Genomic DNA, 21692 nt, shown 5'->3' with positions numbered 1-21692 from the left:
CTCTCACCCTCTGCATCTCTGGCCTGTACCCCAGTTCTATATGAATAAATAAATAAATCTTAAAAAAAAAAATTCCAATACTGTTTATGTGACTGAAACGAGCCTCATGGTTAATTATTAATCCAGAAATTCCCAATTCAGGTTCAGGTCTAGGAGTATCTGGACTAGGAACAGTCTAGACTTTCCTACCATTCAGATAGGATATCTATTTTAACAGAATAATGTTTGTTCTGTATATAGTAAACTCCAGGGTAGTGGTTTGTAACTCAGAGATACTGGCTGTATGTGCAGACATTTGGGTGGGGGAGGGTTGTTACTGGCATCTAAGAACATTGCTAAACATCCCAAAATACACAAGACATCTCATGACAACTATCCATCCAAAACATCAGTGTTGCTGAGGCTGAAAAGTCCCACTTTAGGAATATAAAGTTAAAAGACATTAAAATAACAATTACACAGCATGGTCAATATTCAATCAGATCTATACTGGGTTTTGCAAAAGCACAGAAAAAGTAGGGGGAAGAACTAAGGTTGAAAGACATTTCCTGTCAATGATCTATGATTTCTGTATTGAGCTTGGAAGAAGTAGAGTATAATCAGGAAACAATAATAGTCTTCAAGGACAAGAACACAGTAGGTGGACAGAGAGCTGAGGGCAGCATGAAGACTAAGAAACCACCAAAGAATTTACATAGGAGAATTTCAGAGTAACATTTGTGCTTGTAGATGAGTAAAGTAAGGAGATCATTGCAGTAGTGTAAATGAAAGGCGTGTACTAGCTAGTGACTGTGAGATGAGGAGGATATAGTATAAGGATGTAAGGAGCATTTTCTAGGCTTGGTGACTGACTACAAAATGATTTTTGGTGTCAGTTACCAAGACTAAGAATACAAATGGAGAAATGGGTTCACAGTGAAGACATATGCCTGAACAGACAACAGAAACATGGATTAAATACCTCAAAAGGCACCAAGGTTAGAATGTCCAGATTTGGAAGGAAGCCAGGCTAATGGCTAAGGCCACGGGTATGGTCACCCTTCCTATGCTCTAATTTCTTTCTACATGATACCCACATTCACAGCTTTTGGATTCTGAAAATTGTCCAAATAGTTAAGAACCATAAATAGAGGAAGAGAAGAAAACACGATCCCTGGAGTAACTGGTGAGTGCAAGAAGGGGAATACTGATCCTGTATTACTTTACTTTCCAACAAAATATCTTAGTATCTTACCTCATTTTTCCTTTTCTCTTTAATCTGTGTTAGTGCTTTGTTCGACTGTAGTTTGTCTGCATTAAAATTAATGTACAGACCACCCAATTGCTTGATACTCACACCAGGGTCTATGCTGCTGCTCGTTAACTTCAAACTGAAAGAAAAACAACCACTTAAAAGCAAATAATTAAGTCAAATTGGAAACAACTGGGACTGTAGTTTTAGAATCAATGTTTTCTCCTCTCCCCATTTACTGTTCATGACCAAATAATTTTTTTTTTTTTTTACAATGGAATTACCACAAAACTACGACCATTTATTTTAAATCTCAAAGTCACTTAGTAGAAAATCCTAGGGTGGGTGAAAAACGACTTCAACAAAAACAGCTTTCTGTGAATGTGCACATATTTATTCTCAGATTATCTTAAAGAGAAATTAAGGCCATATAACAAGACTTCATAAAGGGACTTTATAAAGAAACCCTACATGGAGCAATTCAGCTCAACTTCACATATAGTGAGTTAATAAATGTAGCTCCACCTCTAATAAAAACACAGGCAATTCCTGCACTTCCAAAGTAACCAAACTTAAAAAAGTGCTTTTGTGTTAACCGAGGGCCACCAGTAGTGCCTCTCAACCAGTTTTGATGAGCATCATTAATCCCCATTGGAGCTTTCAAAAAAGTCATAGCCCAGACTTACCAGTCTTCTGCAGATGGCTTTGGGTTCCTTTCATATTTATGTAATGTAAGCACTACTTTACTTATTTTTACATTTTAAAAGGATAGGTTTATTAGAAAAAGGAAAGTGGAAAAAAAAAAAGAGTGCTACATAGTCACAGGTGGGCAGTCTTAGGAAGAGAGATTTGCTGCTGCTTCTCAAAGGGAAAAGTTTTATGAAAAGAAATGTCTGCATTTCTCAGCAGGCATGCGACCTGGATTACTATTTTATATTACCGAAGGACCTTTTTTATAATCAAGTACACTTGGGCTTACAGTCACTTTATCCCTAATTATTCTGTAAACAGAACAGTTGAAAGCTTTGATAATCCCTCTGCTGTAAGTGAAGTCATTACACTGCAGTACCTTCTGAGTCTAACCTAGTTAGTGTACAAAAGAATTATGTATGTTCAAATGTACAGAATATACGTATGTTTTCTTCTCACTCCTAGACAAAGTTTGGCTTTTAATCTCACGTAAGAGATTAATTTCACTGTTTTGGATGGAAGATTGTACATCTGTTAATATAGAGGTCCTTACAACATGCTTCCATTTCTGGTGGATACACTGCCTCCTGGGGCCCCAGCCTAGGGAAAAAAAGCCTAAAAGAGAAAAGGAAACTAAGGAGACAGCTTCAAATATTGACCCTTTTCACTGGGCAATGTTTGAGCTTATAAGTGATCATCTTCTCAAACTTTTACTTTTCAATTTCTCCACAATCAAATAGAAAAAACAAGTTATTTTATCTTTAAACTAGCTATTAACAGTGAGGAGAAAATGTAATTGTATGGCAAATTAAAATATGTACCAAAAACTTACTTTAAAAAACAAAGGTAAAACTTACAGTTTAGACTTCGTGCTATTTAGTAAGTCATCTTCATCACTAAACTCACTCTCTTTATTTTTGTCATGGTCTGATGGTTCTTCTTCACTGCTTTCTTCTTCTTCTTCTTGTTTTTCTTCTTCTGTGGCAATCTCACTTGCCTTGTCTTCTTCATTCAAGTAAAAATTTTTATCAGCACCCATACCAGGAGTTGTGTCAATTACAAACAACGCATTGTCACATATGTTCTTTGAGTTTCCATTTAACGACTCCCCTTGACCATGACTTTCAACAAAACACAGCGTGTCCTCTTCATTCTCACTGTTTTCAGACTGCTGGCTTTCATCACTGCTGAGAACTAATAAAACAGAATCATCTTTATCCTGAGATGGATGGAGTTCAGTCTTCGAGAGTTTGGCATCACACTCAAAATCGATATCCCTTTCTTCATTCATGCTTTCACTGACTCCTATCATCGTGTGCTCGTCTTCATCACTATCATCGCGATCATCAAATTCTATCAAATCACTTGTTTTCATGGTGTTCTTTCTTTCATCATTCCACTTGTCCGTTTCTGCTACTGCAAATGTTTGAGCTAAAGATTTTATTACAGTCTCACAGTTCAGATTTGAGTGCTCTGAAATGGTTTTGGTGTTTTGGGGAGTAGAATGCCTTTGAGAAACAGATTGCTGATTGCTAGTGTCATGATGTTCAGAAATATCTGATTGAGAATTTTTCTCATTAATTTCTTTCCCCTCATCTATTATGCCTCTGGCTTCTTCATCTAAACTCTTCTGTTTTATTTCTTTGAGAGGTGCATGACTGGCTTGTTTTCCTTTTCTCGTATCTCTTTGCTCAGTCTGTGCCTGCAATTTCTTCTGCATACTCCTAGTGGTTCTCCTAACTGCAACTCCAGAAAATGAAGAAATGTCTGAACATGATGACTCAGCATCAGAAATAGTCTCTGTATGTGATTCCTGGCTTGCATCTGCTAGGATTTTAGCCTTACTTTTTCTGGTTCTTGTAGTTAATACTGTGGGAGTCACAACTCTAGAAATGCCTGAAACATGTGACTCTGCTTCAGAAAGCACTTCTTCAGTATAAGACTCACTTATTGAAGTATTTTTCACTCTTTTTCTAACACTGGGTATTGGGGTACATGCCACTAAAATCTGCCTCCTCCTCGTTACTCTTAAAATGGTATCCTGAGGCTCAGACACAGTGGAACATTCTGACTCTGCTTCAGAGGCCTCTCCATTATTGGGTGGTTTGGTCTTTGCTGGTAATGAGTCTGTCGTTCTGCTCTTTCTCTCTCTGGTTTTAGGAGTTCTAGGGGTTGGACTTTGTTTCCTAGTAGTCTGGGTCTGTGATTCAGCAGTACTTGGATCTTCAGATCTAGTAACCTTCCCACCTTTCGGATGCAGTTGACTTTTTTTAGTAGCAGAATTCTGCAAAGCCAGAGAAAACACACTGTCATTTAGGAAGAGGTGGACAAGGGCAAAGTAATTGTGACAATCCCCACCAGAGCAAATTGTAAAAAAGCATTGAAAAACTCTGTAAGGGGCCCTCCTGGTGCCCTAGAGTTAAGTCTCAACTCTATCATAACCACCGCCTGAGTTCCACCCCCTGCCAGGGAGCTGACCCACATATGGTACAGCAGACCTCTCCTGTCTTGCTAGCTGCTCCCCTCAGTAATATATTTCAATAGATCTGACCGTTCTGCTTTTCCCTGTCTCTGCTCCCCACTTCTGTCTCTGGTGAATTCTCTCATCCTCCCGCCCCCCCCCCCAATCCCACCCAGTCTAGCCCACACACCAGTTCATCTACTAGTGGGCTAAAAAAAACCCAAAACCAAAAAAACCAAAAACACAACAACCGGAAAATACAAAAGCAACCACAACTCCATGCTTGAAACAACAGTAATTAAAAAATAGAGGCTCTGATCCTAAGTTTGCAGGGCCTTGTCTCACAGTGCTGAACCTGACTTCAGGAGTAAAACAAGTAAATGAACAGAGAATGCCTTTTCCACTTAAAAGTCAAAGATCTACTTCCCACTCACATAGTTGGAAAGTAACAAGAGTTAAACCAACGTTGAGCAAAGTTGTGTTTAGGTACAAATACACTGGTGGAATCGGTCGCTGACATCTTTTAAACACGAGAGAATTAAGGTTCCGTTTCCAACAACATAAAAAGGCAGTGGGAGACAAACACCACGCGAGCCAGCAGGCGGCACTCCCCACGCCAAAATGAGTGGGGTCCTCGTTTTGGGGTCCGCGGGGTCTTGGTCCACGGGAAAATGGTGCCTTTCTCTTCAACTACTCTAGACTCGACTCTGACTTGGTGGTCAAAATTGCCCTCCCTTGTACCGTGTTAACAGCAAGGATGAAAAGCCTGAGCTGTGCATTAGCGCTGAACGATCCAGAGCAGGTTCCTTAATCTCGCTGTTTCAAGCCAAGATCTGCCTCAATACCGCTGTGACAACTGAAGCGCTGCTACAGACGTAGCGATGGGCCCGGCTCCCAGCAGCGCGCAGTCAGCTCGTGCCCTTCCCGCCGGCCCTACTCACGCTCGGCGGGAGCGGCCATTAGCGTCACCCTGGGGGCGCCTTCCATTTCCTACCTTCGGTTGAGAGCTTTCAGCCGACGTGGCTAGGCTTCTGGCCTGAGGCCCCGCCGATCGAGTGACGACCATCTTCTCAAATAGTCCGCATGCGGCCTTCCAGCCCGGTCAGTTCCGGCGCACCGGAAATGCGTCAGAGAAGCGGCTCGCTCGCGAAGTTCGCGCAGATCCCGAAATCTCGCGAGAACTCCTCACCTGCCTCCACGTTGCCGACGGAGGCTTGGATGGTGTGACATGCGCGAAAACTTACCCGCGAGCTGGGATTTTGTTTCAGTACTGTAAACTGCAGACCAGCATTTGTGGGGAGATGTCGAGCGAAGAACGCTGTAGTTAAGAGTGCCTTCGTCCCCGTGTCAAACGAACTGGGAGTCCCAGCTCCCACCAGCATTTGATCAGTTCTAGGGCTCGTAATGTAGCCCTAGGTATGGCCTAAGTTTCTGCAGTGTTTATGGATTTTTTTTAAGTCACGTACTCTTGGCATAATTTGTGAAGTTAAGTGTAAATAAAAAACTTGGAGTAGAGCTGTATATGCCTCAAGAACTCGGAGACTATTAAACTACCTAAAAGGGAGCTGGGGAGTAGGGATTATAATAAACTCGAATTGTTAAGGAAACAGGGTTGAAAAGAGAACGACCAGAATCAAGATAAGTTTGTTTCTCTTTTAGAATAGTGGAGACCTAGAATACCTTTATGGCTAGTAGAGAATTGAAGAAGTAAACATATGTTGATGAGAAAGTTAAGTGCCTTGCCAAATCGGTTTTCTTTAGAAAACTATTCATTTTCTCTTAACAAAGTACAGATCCCACACCTTCCGGCCCCCCCCTCCCCCCGCACGCTGCTACTCAACTAAATAACTCCATGGTTTTCCTAGTAGCCAGATGGATCTGTTTATGAGTTACATACAAATTAGGTGTTGCATAGTTCTTTACGGATATCTTAAAGGAGATGATATCCTTAATTTCATTGTATCCCTCGGGAACTTGTGTTCTTTGGGTTTCAAGCAGCAAATTTGTGTCACTAGAGTGAGAATCTTATTTTAGGGGTCCCAGGGCATTATGAAAAACATGAGTGCCTGACAACTGATGGAGTTCCCTATCAGTCCCAAACGGCCTATTTCCCTATCATTTTGCCTGAAACACCTTTTTTTTTTTTTTAATTTATGCATACAGAACTGGGGTACAGGCCAGAGGTGCAGGGGTGCTGAGAGGATTCACCAGAGACAGTTGGGGAGCAGAAAAGCCAACTGACGAAGTACACTGCTGAGAGGAGAAACACCTGTCTAAAGGTTATTGTTACGTGGGGATTTTTCTGTTATTTGCAGCTAACCCTAATCCCAACCGAAGAACAATACAAAATAAAGATGGAAGGATGAGTACAAAAGATAGCTCCTTCCCTGGAGACCGTAGGGAAGAGTAGTTATCTGAAGCAGGGAGAATGTGAATGCAGGAAACTGCAGAGGAGAGGAGGGGATTTTAGGTAACCTCTGTGTAGTAGATTCATCTGCTGAGAGGAGGGAAGAGGTTTAGATTGAATTGTAGGGAACGTCATGAGGAGTAAAAAGAATTTCAGTAGGGTGAAGTGGCAGAGAGACCATATAAGAGAAAGAAGAGGGAGAAAAGGGGAGGCATGAAGCAAGGCAGAATGGTATAAAGGAAGGAACTGAGCCATTTGATGGCGGTAATGGAGATCAAAGCTACAGGGGATAAAGCCTTTAAAGTAACAGTACTGACTTCTTACTATTTGCTGGATATTATTCAGAGTGTTTTACTTGTATTAACTCATTTGATCTCTACCATACTTAAATATGAGTGACTGTATAAACACAGTATCACAGAAGTGCATATAGGAAGTTGGGGAAATATAAATTCTATTATTTGCAAGCATGGCCCCCTTTAAAGGAAAACTCCCCCATACCCAACATTTACAATCTAAAAAGGTCAAGGAAGAAATATAATGCTAAAAGAAAAATGTCAGTACATATTTCTGAGAAGACTGAGCTGGTCTACTATAAACAGATCTGCTGATCACAGGCAAAACTATATAAAGTGTTCAAGTTTTGTTTTATGTGGGCTTACCAGATCTAACCTTTTTCCTTAATTCTACATTCTTTGCATATCCTCTACCCAAAATGGATTGGGGGTAAATACAGGATACTAAAGTTTAGGTAAATACACCATAAAAATACAGTCGTTATTACTCAGATCCAAAGAGAAACTCTCCCTTGATAATCTGGATTTTACTAATTAAACTCATAAGCTGAATAGCTGATTCTCTCTAGAACTTTAGGCATTAACCAAAGATCTGAGTTTTAGTGAGTGAACTTTCTAAAAACTGATATGGTCAATGCATTATTACATGTAAAACATTACAGTTAAGTTTGACTATTCTGTGATCCCCAAAAATCCCATCTGGTTTGAGATCCTTCAGTGTGAGCTGGATCTAGTTCACTGATAATGAAAAGAATGACAAACCAATGTCATTTTCAAGATTAGGTTTAAAAAAATAAAAAGACTGGCTTCTGACTTATGCTTGTTCCTTCTACGGGGAACTAGCTGTGTTTTGAGCTGGAAGATGGCAAGGAAGTGAGGGATGCCACTGGTTTCTAGCCAGGGAGAAACTGAGTCAGGCCGACAACCTCATGAGCAAGTTCGGAAGAACATTAAACCCAAATGACGCATAGAGGTGAGACTAACTCCAGTCTGACACTTGAATTGTAATCTTTTAAGAAACCCTGAGGTATCCAGGCACAGCAACAGAGAAGTCACTACTAAATAATTTTGTCTATCGTAAAATCGTACCTAAAGGAATACAGTATGTATGCTTTCATGTTTAGCCTCTTTCACACAGCATGTTTCTAAGATCTCCTGCTGTGTATACTCTATGTAGCTCATTATTTTTTATTGCTGATTACGATTCAACTGTTTGATTATAATTCAGCATTTGCCTTTTAGCTTCCAGTTTACATCCTTTATGGACACATTTTTATTTTTATTGAGTAAAAACTTAGGGATAGAATTGTTGGGGCCCACGACCAGTGAACATTCACATTTGTAAGAAAGGCCAAGTTGTCTTCCAGAGTGGTTGTGCCTTTCTCTGTCCCTCCAGCATTATCTGGAAGGTCTGTATATGCCACATCCTCATCAACACTTGCTATTATCCATCTTTTAACATTTTAGTATCTCATTGTGGTTTTCAGTTGCATTTTACTAATGACTAAACATTCTGAACATTTCAAAATGTACTTACTGGTTATTCATATTAGTAGAAAAATTTGTTCTAAGCTTTTGCCTGTTTTTTATTGGATTAAATTTTGTGAAAAGTTCTTTACACATTCTGGATACAAGGCCCTTATTGAATGTGATAGATATTTTCTGCCATTCTTTGGCTTGTCTTCTCACTTTTTCGATGGTGTCCTTTAAAAAGTGCAATTTTTAAAAGCTGATTATATCCAATTCATATTTCATTAGAAATATATACTGGAACTGTTTCCCCCCAGTGTGTCGCTTACATTTTTATTAACAGTTGTCTTTCAAAGAATATAAGATTTAAATTTTGATAAAAATATTTTCTTTTGATTAAGCTTTTTGTTACCAAAAAGTTTTATAGCCTGTTTTGATTTTTCTGTTCTGTTCTCATGTCATATACAACAAAGTTGAAATTTCTGACTAAAAATAAAAAAAGCAACAAGAAAAACACATTACTTACAGAGTACAGTATATATGCAGAAAGTCAAAAGGAATAGCATCTTCAAGATGTAGAAGATAACTGCAAATTTAGAATTCAGTAAGGTAAAATGACCATTTAAGATGAAGAACAGGGGCCCTCCCTGGTGGCACAGCAGGTTAACGTACAGCACTATGAAGCTAAAGCCACTTCAGCATGAGTTTGATCCCAGCCCTGGAGGTGACCCACATGGCACGGCAGACCTCTCCTGACCTGCCCACTGCTCCCCTCAGCAGTGTACTTCGTCAGTCGGCCTGTTCTGCTCCCCAATGTCTCTGGTGATCCTCTCACCGTCCCTACACCTCTAGCCTGTACCCCAGTTCTGTATGCATAAAGAAAGAAATCTTTAAAAATAAAAAAAGATTAAGAACAGTATCACTTTTAGGCAAATAGAAGCTAGAAAGTTTATGGCAGAAAACTGATATAAAAAAAATAAAGAATTTAAGGCAGTAAAAGTGAATTTAAATGGAGTAGGATGCAAGAATTATCAGCAAAGCAAAGAAACAGGGAAAACAGATGAAAATGATGTAAAAAAATTTTTTAAAAAGCAGGGAAAACAGCTGAGCTTTAATGTTTACTGTAAACAAACATTTCTTAGAATAATGGACCGACACATGAAAATCTCATATAACATTTTATATATTTATTCATTGCTGAAGGGTACATATTAAGATTTTGTTTAACTCTGGTAGTTAAACTACATACACCATGTCCTGGCATGTTGGGCAGGTTCTAGTCACGTGTGAAATACAACTTTTCTACCCTTACCTACTCATCTCAACAGAAGCCATTCCTTTCTTAACAAGCTCTTGAAAAAAGTGCTTTTATTGAAGTCCTGAAGTTCATGATGAACTGTTCATCATTCAGTAAAAGCATATTTACCACAAAGGAGGCAAACAGGACCCTCTGCCCAGAATGCCCAGCCACACCTCATCCACTGCTTCCACTGCTCCTGCTACTCCAAGCCTAATTTCTTCAGGGGAGCTTGTCCCTGACCCTGCTCTCCAGCCCCCACTTCTTTCCACAGGCTCCCATCCGTTTTCACTTTTATAATTAACAAATGCAGCCTTGTGTTGTTCTTGTTCATGTACAGTTCTCTTCTTCCAAATATGCCAAGTATAAGTTCTTTGAACAGAGGGTTTGTTTTTCATCTGTGTCTAGTTGCAAATATACCTTGTACAGTGCCTGTCACACAGTAGGCATTCAATAAACCTACTGAATGAAAGAGTGAATGGCTTTATGGTTTGGATATTTAAAAATTGGATTCATAATTTGTTTTCATATCACACTTAGTCTGAGTTCAAATAGTCCAAAATCAATATAACATTGCAGGATTCTTATAACTCAATTAAAAAATACACATTTTAATTAAATTCACAATATAGGTAAAATTTTAAACTTTTATAAATACCTAAGAATGCTTTATATTTTGCTTTCAAGGTACACCACTACAGATACACAAAAGTGTAATTATCTAAGTCACTTTCCTAATTTATTTCTAATTCTGAAAACTATAAAAAATATTAATGAAAGTTGTGTTACAGTCCAGTACACTAGTAAGTTAATCTTGAAAAATAGATTAAGAATCATAAATTATGTTTGAGTATGAAAACACAAATGGTTTTAAATTCTCATTAAAACCACAAATTTCTCTGAAATGCACATTTGGTAGAAAGATGGATTGTCAGCCAATATACAATAGCACATCAATTAATTACATTCTCAAATATTGAAAATACTTGGTTGGAAAGTTAGACATAATTAAATGAGCCTTAGACTATCTATGACTAAAAATCAAGATCTTACTTCAGTTACTACTTGACTCTGGTAAGGAAAAGTCTATTTCACACACAGCTGTCCAAGTGATCTCTTTTGAGAAGTGAAAAATTACTATTTATGATGCAAGTTCTAGCAGTGGCCATCCCTAAGTACTCACTCTATTAACATTTTGGCACCATGTGGGTCTTCAGATACACCATGTGGACATATTTTCTAAGATATTTTGGTCCTCCTGGTGACTGATTATAGTTTATTGGATGGGAATTCAAGATAGGCTCATTGCAGAATGAATTCCAAGTTACAGTACACTATGTTTAAAGTAAGGCTCCAGTGCATTTTGGAAATGTAATAAGCTATAGCTTCTTTTCATGTTCACTGGAAAAAACAATTATATAAATGCTACCTTAGGTCTCTGGATATACATCTCTCCACAAAACATATCTGTTACATACACTATCGGTAACATAACTTTCGGCTTTGAACAATTATTTGGTAGTAGTAATGGTCTTTATGGCTTTTAAATACTTAAGACCTTAAATATTTGAAAATTCACTGTATTTTCACAGTTCATGGAACAGATGTGAACATCAGCTTGAAAAATTATGACTTAAAAAAAAGATATTCAATAACAAATGTTAAAACAAAAAATTTAAAGTTCCACACATGATCACTTTCACAAAATGAATCTTTGAATCGTGCTTCTTTGTCAAGAGTATGGGAATCTAGAACACAAAAGCTTCTGCGAAAGTCTGTATACATTCACAAGTTAATTTTTTCATTTTAAAAACAATTCATTTTTGTTAAGTCTAAGATTTTAAAAAATGAGTTATTAAAATTACCTCTTAATGTAACTTCACCAATTCACGATATTGGCTTCAATTAAATGAGTATTTGTTTAAAGATTTATATGGAAAAAATGTAGTAGTATATTCCCCCAGCCAAAGTTAACTATATACATTTAATAACATTACATACAATTAATGAAAAGGCTACATAAGGCTTTTAGGAAGCTCAAAGTCTATAAACAGGTTTTAGCAGGTACATCAGCTGATTTTTTCATTATAGTTCTGATGATCAGATTATCCAACAAAGAGGCACAAACCCTTACTTAGGATAGGAAAAGAATGTAGTATATTTATTTTGAAAATGGAACTACAATTCTTTTCCCTAAGTTAAAAAACAGGCATAATTAGTTTTGTATAGGCCTATAGCTTGAACCTATGACTGAGACACAAGAGACTAAGCAAGGTTTCAAACTATTTGGGATAGAGATACAAGATTTTAGAAGACCTATAGTATATATTCAAAGGTCAAAGTTATTTGCTATTTTCTGATTCTTAAAGTAAGGAGGAACTATATTACATAATGTAGTCTCTTCTACCTTTAAGTTGTGATTATATTTTTTGCCTTTAAATATTTAAGATTATGTCTCAAAGTTGTCTAAATAGACAACATTGGCCCTGAATTAAAGATCTTTTCCAGTTCTCTTCTGATTTAGTTCCTTATAGTCAGTTACTAGCAGGAAACAAATGTCACGCATTTTACTTACTTGATTTTTAATCCCTGGCTCTGTGTCCTCCCTCCTGTCTCCAGAGCCCACAGTGATCAGCACATGGAAAATGCTCAGTTCTTACTGAATTTTCTTGAATGAATAGCAAAATACTAAGGATGGATCAAGAACTAAAAAGAATCTGGGGGTAAAAGTTGTTTTTATAAAACCCCCAAATGACAACTTCAAATTTCCTAGTTTCCTTTGCAGATTTACTTTGGTTTGTCACTGTAAATAACAGTGACAATAACAGGAAATATGGCACAAGGGTATAAGGTCAAATCTTATAGGTAAAATACCAGTAAGGACACATAAAAAAATTTAAGTTTTCATGAATTGAAGAAATGAATTTTATTTACACTACTAGTAGATCCCAGATACTCCAGTTACTTTGAGATATAGTTATCTTATTAATGCCAAGAAAAATATCTTCCAGTTTTAACAAATGTAATTAAACTACTTATTCTACAGTAAGAAGCAACTAATGAATCTTTTTGGAAATAAAAAATATGTATATACATTACCCTGATGCCTAAGCCAAAATATATCTAACAACAAATTTTCTTGATTTCTAGTAGTCATAAAAATAAAGAAAAAATATATTGCAAGTATTTTCTTATAGACAATTTCAATTAGAAAACAATAGTTTAATGAAAACAATACATAGGTTCATGTGAGTGAACTGATATGGAGGCAAGAAGTACTCAAATCTTGACAGACAACATTGTCATATATAACTAAAGAATGTCTGCCTCAGTGACACCATTTACGGGTGGTAACGGGTTTTATATATCTCCATTTTTTTCTTATATTTAAGGAAAATACAAGTCAGAAGGTTATGACCCTAAGTTGTAATTAAGAACCCCTTCTTTTAGCTTGTATGATATAGCCTTTTGATTTGATAATTCCTCTGCTTTTAACAATGACCGAGTATCGAAGTAGCCACAGTGGTACCCAGTCATGTGCTTGAATGTCAGGGATGCTCTCTCGAAGAGCTTCTTGGAAACTTGCTTCAGAAAGCAGTTCTTAGAAAACAAAACAAAAACAACAACAACAAATAACACCCTAAGTGTTAAATTTGAAAGCAAAAATACTTTACTCTCTGGTAAACATTAAAATACAACAAAAGAAACACCTAGGAAATTAATCTAAACCAAAGTACAGCAAGACCCAAGCTATTTTTCAGATTGTATCTACACTTACACTCTCTAGTGTAGAGTACCTACTAGTGCCAACTTCTAGAGTGTAGAATCTGTGTATATGTTTCAAAGATCTCCAGTCGATTATAATATTAGACTATAGGAAGGTAAAATAGATTAAAAATAAAAGTCATCCATAATTCTTTCAGTTGGAGGTGGACAATACCTACTCTTCATATCTACAAAACTAGATATCATACTTCCTAATTTACTTATTTTTCACATTTACACATATATATAAATTACATATTCTGTGAAATTGTCATTTTAAATAATTCTCCCAATACTACACTATATAGACATATTTCCTTATTGTTGGTCAAAAAATATACAGGTTTTCCCTAATTTTTGGTAGTAAAAATAATGCCCTGATGAACATTCTTATGCCTAACTATGGAATAACAGTGTAAGTACACTTTTAAGGATTGATACATAGTATATGCTGCCACTTGCTGTCAGAAAGACTGTCCTTACATATATTGTTGCCAGTAGCTAATAATGCTGGAGTGTTAATTTTACTATTTGCTTAGGAGAAACAGCACTTATTTTAAAAAACTTTGATGATGGTTAATTTGCATTTTTGATGGAGTCATTATTTTCTAACTCTACATTTATATTTAAGTCCTCAACTACTATTCTTATGTACCACTCCCCTGCTTGCTTCTCTAGCCATCTGGATGGATCTAGAAATCCTCAACCACATTCATACCTTAGGGCCTGTGAATCCATTTGCTCTTTCCTGGACACTTTTATACCTTAACTAACTTTTCTCCATAGCATATACCACCACTTACTACATTTAATGTTTATGCTACTGTCTGTCTCCTCCTACTAGAATATAAATTCCCTGAGGGTTGGAATTTGTCTTACTTGGTCCTGTATTCTCTAGTACTTAAAACAATGCTTGGCACACAGTAGGTATTCAAATGTCCTTTGAATCAATCATATGAAAAGGTTCCACCAGTGTCAGAACCAGCCACACAGATGGGAGTGAGTGACCCTCTACAAACAGTATGATTTGGGAGCACCTGAATGACTCACATGCCCCAAAGGAATTGCTGTGGTACTTGAACAGTATCAATAGTAAACTCTCAGTAACTATGAATTATACAGTGTGCCAAGCACTTTTTTGAATACTTTACATGTTTGAATTCAATTTTGAACTCAGGTTAACACTATGAGAGAGGTAATAACCTCTATGGAGGAAACCTGCAGCAGTGAGTTTAGATAACTTGCCCAAGGACAGACAAGTAAAAGGTAATTTACATAAAGAGAATGCAAATTTTTTTTTTTAGAAAAGTAACATTGCTATGGACTATTAGATTGTCTATCAGAGAAGAGGGCCCTGAGGGAATGAGATTGGATTTAATGGGAGTAGAGGATGGGATAAAGCAAATATAATCAAGAAAGTGTTAAAGTCAGAATTATCGACATAAATTTTACCTTGACTGTAGTCACCACACTTTTAGGACAAAGACTAATGGAAAATAACCCCTTTGTGAGTAGTAAGGGTCATTTTAGGACAGATGTGGGACTTTAGGGGGTTATAAGCTAAATTATATTTTATAGTAAGAATTTAATATTTTATAAGTTGATGGCTGAAAAAAATTTGACACAAAATCATTACTATGCTATCCATTCATTAACTTACACACATTTAATTCAATTATGTTAATACTAGAATAAGAAAATGACAAATTCTTTAAGAGAAGAATTCCTTCATTTCAGATCAAAATGTCTGAACATCAGTTTATAAATTCTTTCCCCTTTTCCTATTCTTTGTCTTTGTTATTTTGGGGCCTATGTTAAAATTAAAAGACAACCAAGTGTCAAAGTACATCAGTAATAAAAAATACCAAAGGAAGGATTAAATACACCTCTTCATATGTACATATTTTTCATAACAATAATGTGTAGTATGTAACTCACATGTCAACATTTAGATAACATGGAAATAAAAAACTAAACACCTGTCTTTTCCTACTTCCTCTTTTACTGGAAAAAAGTTTTTTTTCCTTCAGATAGAGTGAGAGTAGGATATAGGCTCATCAACCAGCTTTTAGTAGTAATTGCTGCTGTTAAAAGTTCCCCAAAGTAAACAGATAAATGATATAATACCTGCTAATATATGTAAAATTAAAATTTATAGCCAGCTAGTTGGCTTGACTAGTTATTTTAACCCGAGGCTCTACTTTCTCATCAATAAAATGCTTATTTTCAGCTGTTGTGAGGATGACAGATGACATCTCTATCATATTTACTTAGCATGATGCATGGCACTGAGGAACAGTAACTATTAAAACTCCCTATAAAACAGTAAAAGAAGAGACAAACAAGCCCTTACCTCCCCAAATAAGAATTGCTAAAAAAAGAAAGCATAAAATCTTCAGAAGTTACCCATAAACATTCTAAAAATAAACAAGTTGAATCAAACCACCATTATCCTGTGGTCCTTTTTAGACATGGAAATAAAAGCTGAATTTTTTTTCTAAGAATAATCTATAAAATAGAATTTTCCCTAGTAAAAGGGTACTATTATAAATGATAGTATAAATAAATAGTATTTAATAAACTAGAAGATACATAAAAATATCATGGAGTTTTGAAACTTTCACAAGATCCTTCTCACCTATCAAATACTGTTTCACAGAGCCCACATATTTACCTGGTAAAACTCTTCTCCCTATGAAATAGTAAAAAATGAGGGAAAAAATGAAAAGGAAAAACCCCACAGTAAAAAAAAAAAAAAAAAAAAAGATGCTAAATAGTATTACAAAAGGCAGAAAAGCCATTCTTTAATTATTTTTGATTAACACCAAACATACATGATTTGAAAATAATAAAATATCCAATCAACTACTTATCCTCCAATACTTAAATTTCAAATTAAATTTTATCAGCTCTTTTCCTAGATATCCTTTTTAATTGTGTGGCTTTGGTGCAATTTTTGCTATACTAGACATACCTATATATTTAGACTATTTTAAAAGATTTCTTCTGTTTAGTTTAATATTTATAAACCTCAACAAACCAGATGTTTGGAAATAATCACTCTGATTTTTCCCTCGTTGGTACAAAGACAAAACTATAGCTACTGAAAATAAAATGAAGGCATGTATGTTTTGAACCAACCAGTAAGAATTCTAGGTAATAACATTATACATTTATCAACGTACACAAAAGTTAAATTTTAAGAAGTACTTTCTTATAAGATATTATCAGTTTCTATAAATGAAAACATCAGTCTTACCTTTTGGGTCATTATGAGTTAACAGCTGAATATCAAATTGTTTAGCAAATGCAGTCAAATCCGGTGGCATCACACAGCATGAGGCAAGATTAACTTGGTTGCTATTTGGTTTTACCTAGAGTGAAAATAAAATTAGATATCCCAATTAAGTAATACAAAAAACCGAAAGTAATAAAAGACACAATTCTAGAACATAAGAAATTTAACATTCTACAGTGCTTAACCTATAAAATAATTTTACATGAATGTATTAATACATGCTTTTCTAATTCACATTAGTGGTTGAGGAAAGGGAAAATAGATCGACAAGGAGGGAAAGTCACTATATACAATTAAAAAATCTCATGCTACAGCCTGTAATATAACACATCTGCCTCACAAACATGATTCTAATATGATGATTCCAGTTACAGAGGGAATATGTCTTAAAGGTATAGAATCAAATACAAATGATAAACATTTAACATTAAAGGACAGAGTATAGTTGTTAACACTTGAAAAAGAATTATATAATTTCCGAGAGCTGCCCAGGTTAGTTTAGAAATACATTCTGGATCACCTAAGCTTTCCTTTAGGATCTTAGCCACATTCCAGCTATTACCAAATGGAGAAAAGACAATAATTTCACTAGGGTTTTCCTGTCCACCAGAAACTGAAAGCTCTGAAAAGGATAACTCTAGGGATGAAGTTAGGTAAAAACAATGAAGAAAAATCAACAGGGTGAAGACAATATATGTAAGCAACTTCCCTAGTAATTTTGCAGGTACTTAGGTCAGAGAGTGGGGGTGATTAATTTGACATTCCTTATCAAGTCATAAAAACTAGAATTTCATATAGTCTTATAACAATCAGTGAAATATTTGATATACATTTCACTAGTATTCCCTTCAGAAATTACAATCATTGCCTAATGAACTGTTTTCACCTAAGTTAAACTGAAAGAAACAGTCATAATTCATGTGGCTATGAAAGCTTTGACATGTATTTTGTAGGATTTTTATCACTCATTTTAAATCAGATTAAGTTCAATTAAATATTTATTGAAAAGAAAATCCAGTGCTTCACAATGAAGCCTGCCTCAAAACTCCAACACTAGAGATCTGATGCATAGTATAGTGAATACTGATAATGACTATATTATAATCATCAAACTTGCTAAGAGACTAGAACTTAAAATTCCAGCCACTAAAAAGGATAATTATGACAATCACATTACAATATATAAATGTATCAAATGTTAACATGTAGAACTTGAATTTACACAATGTTCTATGTCAAATGCATTTCATAAAATGGCATTTTTATAAAACAAGACCTCCCACATCTGGAACTATCGCCCCAGAATGAGTGTCCCCAGTGTGCACGGTCTCAACAGGATGCAGCGAAGACTGTAACAGCAGGCTTCTGGAGTGGGGAGCACGTGAGCTGCAGCTGTCCTTTACCTGTGCCCACTGATACAGCTGCTCCAACTGTGTTTTGTCTAGATCAGAGGTACCTATAGCAACAATCTTTTTGCTCTGAACTAAATTTTCTAATTCCTCCCAGTAAGGCTGCAAATGCTCCAAGGAAAGATTAACTCCATCTTCAATAGGAGGTGAAGCAATGATCACAGAATCCAGCTGTGCAACTCCAAGGACTGAGCAGGCTGATGTGAAGAAAACAAAGAAACATTTTTTACTTAGTAAAATGAAGAAGCATTTTTTATATCCTTTAAGTATTACCACTGAACTCCGCCTATATGGTTCACTACTTTTCTACAGAACAAACTAATAATTTACAACATTCCAATTTAGAACACTAGAACTGCCACTGAGAATATTTCCACCACTTAAAATTGCATAAATACCTCTGACCGGCTTCCTTTCTGGGAAGCTACGTCTTCCCTCTCTGGGACCCAAGCCATCTTCTCTCCTAGACCCAGGATTTTCTTGCAATTTTATCTTCATAAACTTTTCATTTTCAGTTCTATTTGCTTACTAATGTCTCATATGGATGATTACAAGAATTCTGACCAGCTAGCCTATATATTTGGCACTCATAGGAAAGATTAAATCTGATACTCTGAAAAGCTGTATTTATGTATTAATCTGTATTTAAAGAGGTAGAGAATGTCTTACTTTCTTTAAGAGTTGATTTTTAATGATGATTATTTACTCCACGGTTATATTAAAGAACTAATTAGAGTTTCCAACATTTATAATACTGGAATGTTTTACAAGAAAAAGCACAAGGTTTCCTGGCCACGGCCGAGTGAGGGGGCACGGTCGTGTGCACATGGGACGGCTGGTGCTGAGTCTGCTGATGGCCGGCCAGTGCTTTGGGGCGGGAGGCACCTGGTCCTCAGAAACTGACTGAAAGCCTTGAGAAGCAGCAGCTGCAGACGCCCAAATTGTCACAAATGTAAGGATCTGATGCAGGCTCCAAATACACCGGCAAACTTCCAGATGGCCTGGCGTTCACTTACGTGGTGACAATTTACTGCTTTGTTGTAAATCACCCAGAATCAGGAGTTGAAATTTTTAAATTTGAAGAAAATTATTTTTTTGTATCTAAAAATAATCAAACATGAACTTTTACAAGTATTTGGAAAAGTACTGGAACTTACATTGGGCACTGCTTACCACAGCACAAATTAAAAAGTGGCAGCAGGAGAACTGATTCGGCAAATGGGACACTTCACCTGATTAAAAAAATACATCTGTGTTTCTGCTATACTTGCTCATGAAATTTACATTTGGAAAAACTCCCTAACATGTATTTAACTCAACTGAAGGTACTCAAGTTGAATATGCTGATGAATAATTCACCTATCCTTCCTTCCTTGTGGGATGTGTAGGTAGGCTGCCATAAAGGCCAGCTATTCATTTATGACTGAACAATTCGCCATCATCAGAGCTCCACATCCAGAATTTTCTGTACGAGAAACCTACAGTGAGTACAGTTTATGTCAATGATGGATCTGTTCTCCACGGACACTTGTGGCATCAGTATTTGACAAGAAACTGCTCAGAGGACTTTATACCACAAGGCACTTTATACCTACACCATGAACTCTAAATTGTACTTTTGGTATGAAAGCAACTAATTGTTAGTTCTGAGGAAATTTAACAAAGTTGATCTAGAAATGTATTACAGTATAATGAATTTTATTTCATTAAGAAAGAGTCCCTTTGGTTCTTAAAGCACTTATAATACAAAAGCAGAAAGAATCTTTAAACAGTGCTAAGTAAAGGAGAGAAGAGAACTGCTTTCAGCAAAGTGAATACCTGGTCATCTCTGCCTTCTACCTGCCTGAGCATGGGCTCCACTAAAGCTGGGTATCTGTTTCCTTAAAATGTGAGTACCTCAGCTCTAACAGTGTGATCAGAATTATGGATACACAACATGGCTTTGATATTTAAATCCATTTTTACTGTTAAAGAGTTGGAGTTCTATTAGAGTTAAAAAATCTCCAAAAAGTATGAATAGCTATAACCTAATCAGGTACTGAAAATAGATATAAAATGCCTGTTTTTTGCTCTTATTGTTTTGGTATTTCACCTCCAGCACTAAAAAGGCTAAGAAATTTTAATCTAAACCATAGATTTAACATTAAGATGTCACAATTTTTACATCCCTTTTATATATCAAAATATGGCTCTCTGTAAAATGCTATAATTCTATAGAAGCCTATAGAAATTCAGTTAGAATTTAAAAGGGTAAAATACCTCATTTTCTTTCTTTTTTATTATTTATTTTTAGTTGAGGTGATGTTGGTTTACAACACTTTATACGGCTCAGAGGCACAGGTTTGCACCTTTTCGGGTATATTAGTTACCACACTGTGTCCACCACCATAATCCTTCACCACCATCCCCCTCCCCTACTTTGCTCCCAGGCATGTTTTCTTTTTAATACCTGAAATGGAACACAAATTACAACTAACATACCTACACTAATTTACAGCCTACTATGAAGATAAAAAGTGAAATTTCCCTTACCCATGTCAACTGCACTTCTAGTTGAGGATGAGGAATTTGAGCCTACAATGAACAGTTTTGCTGGGTAACAAAGAAAACAAAATGATTACTATATTTGGCTAACATAACGTGATTATTAACACTGTTATAATACTAAGATAATAGATAATCTTTAATGAATTATTTTTCTTTTCCCAGTCACAAAATTCTCTTGTTTTCATTTCAAGGCATCAAAAATATATTTCCAGCCCCTTCCTGGTGGTGCAGTGGGTTAAAGCACAGCACTGCAAGCTGGCCGCAGCTGCTTCAGTGTGAGTTCAATCCCAGCCCTGGAGGTGACCACATGGTGTGGCTGACCTCTCCTGTCTGGCCCGCTGCTGCTCCCCTCAGCAGTGTACTTCGTTGATCTGCCTGTTCTGCTACCCACTCTGTCTGTGGTGAAGCCTCTCGCTGCCCCTGGGCCTGTACTCCAGTTCTGTATGCATAAATAAATCTTAAATATCTCTATATGTATATCTACATATTTTCCAGTCATTTTAATTATATACTAGTTAGCAACAAGTATCTGTCAAAACAAAAAGGCAGTATTAATTTCCTATTTGCTAGAAAGCATGTCAGATGAATATTAGGACCTTAAATTACTCAAAATGTATATTTTTCGGAATTAAACATTAACAGAGCATATACTGTCTCCAAGAAACTGCAATTTATATGAAGACTAAATTAAAAATTTTTCTTAATAAAAAGGAAATTGGAAGAAATAAAACACACACCAATACTCTCACCTTCCTGATATAATCATTTTTGTGGTATTACCTTCTAGGTCTTGGTTTCTATTTCTATTTGAATTTTTTTTT

At 36.2% G+C, this 21692-nt stretch overlaps 2 protein-coding genes across 2 annotated transcripts in view; both read right to left on the bottom strand.

Moving 5' to 3' along the window:
- DNTTIP2 (deoxynucleotidyltransferase, terminal, interacting protein 2) overlaps positions 1–5472 on the bottom strand; it is a 12701-nt gene extending 7229 nt beyond the window's left edge. The window contains exons 1-3 of the mRNA XM_004689522.2: positions 5377–5472; positions 2779–4205; positions 1235–1370 (exon numbers count right to left, since the gene is read on the bottom strand). Coding sequence (XP_004689579.1) covers positions 1235–1370; positions 2779–4205; positions 5377–5448 — 1635 coding nt within the window. The 5' untranslated portion in view covers positions 5449–5472. The remainder of the gene's footprint in view (positions 1–1234; positions 1371–2778; positions 4206–5376) is intronic.
- A 7281-nt stretch (positions 5473–12753) lies between these two features.
- GCLM (glutamate-cysteine ligase, modifier subunit) overlaps positions 12754–21692 on the bottom strand; it is a 19429-nt gene continuing 10490 nt past the window's right edge. The window contains exons 4-7 of the mRNA XM_012730029.1: positions 20857–20916; positions 18319–18521; positions 16877–16991; positions 12754–13452 (exon numbers count right to left, since the gene is read on the bottom strand). Coding sequence (XP_012585483.1) covers positions 13283–13452; positions 16877–16991; positions 18319–18521; positions 20857–20916 — 548 coding nt within the window. The 3' untranslated portion in view covers positions 12754–13282. The remainder of the gene's footprint in view (positions 13453–16876; positions 16992–18318; positions 18522–20856; positions 20917–21692) is intronic.

The sequence above is a fragment of the Condylura cristata genome, unplaced genomic scaffold (assembly GCF_000260355.1).
Source record: "Condylura cristata isolate star-nosed mole 26May11 unplaced genomic scaffold, ConCri1.0 scaffold00026, whole genome shotgun sequence".
NCBI classification, from domain to species: Eukaryota; Metazoa; Chordata; class Mammalia; order Eulipotyphla; family Talpidae; genus Condylura; species Condylura cristata.
This window is presented reverse-complemented; position numbering and strand designations above follow the sequence as displayed.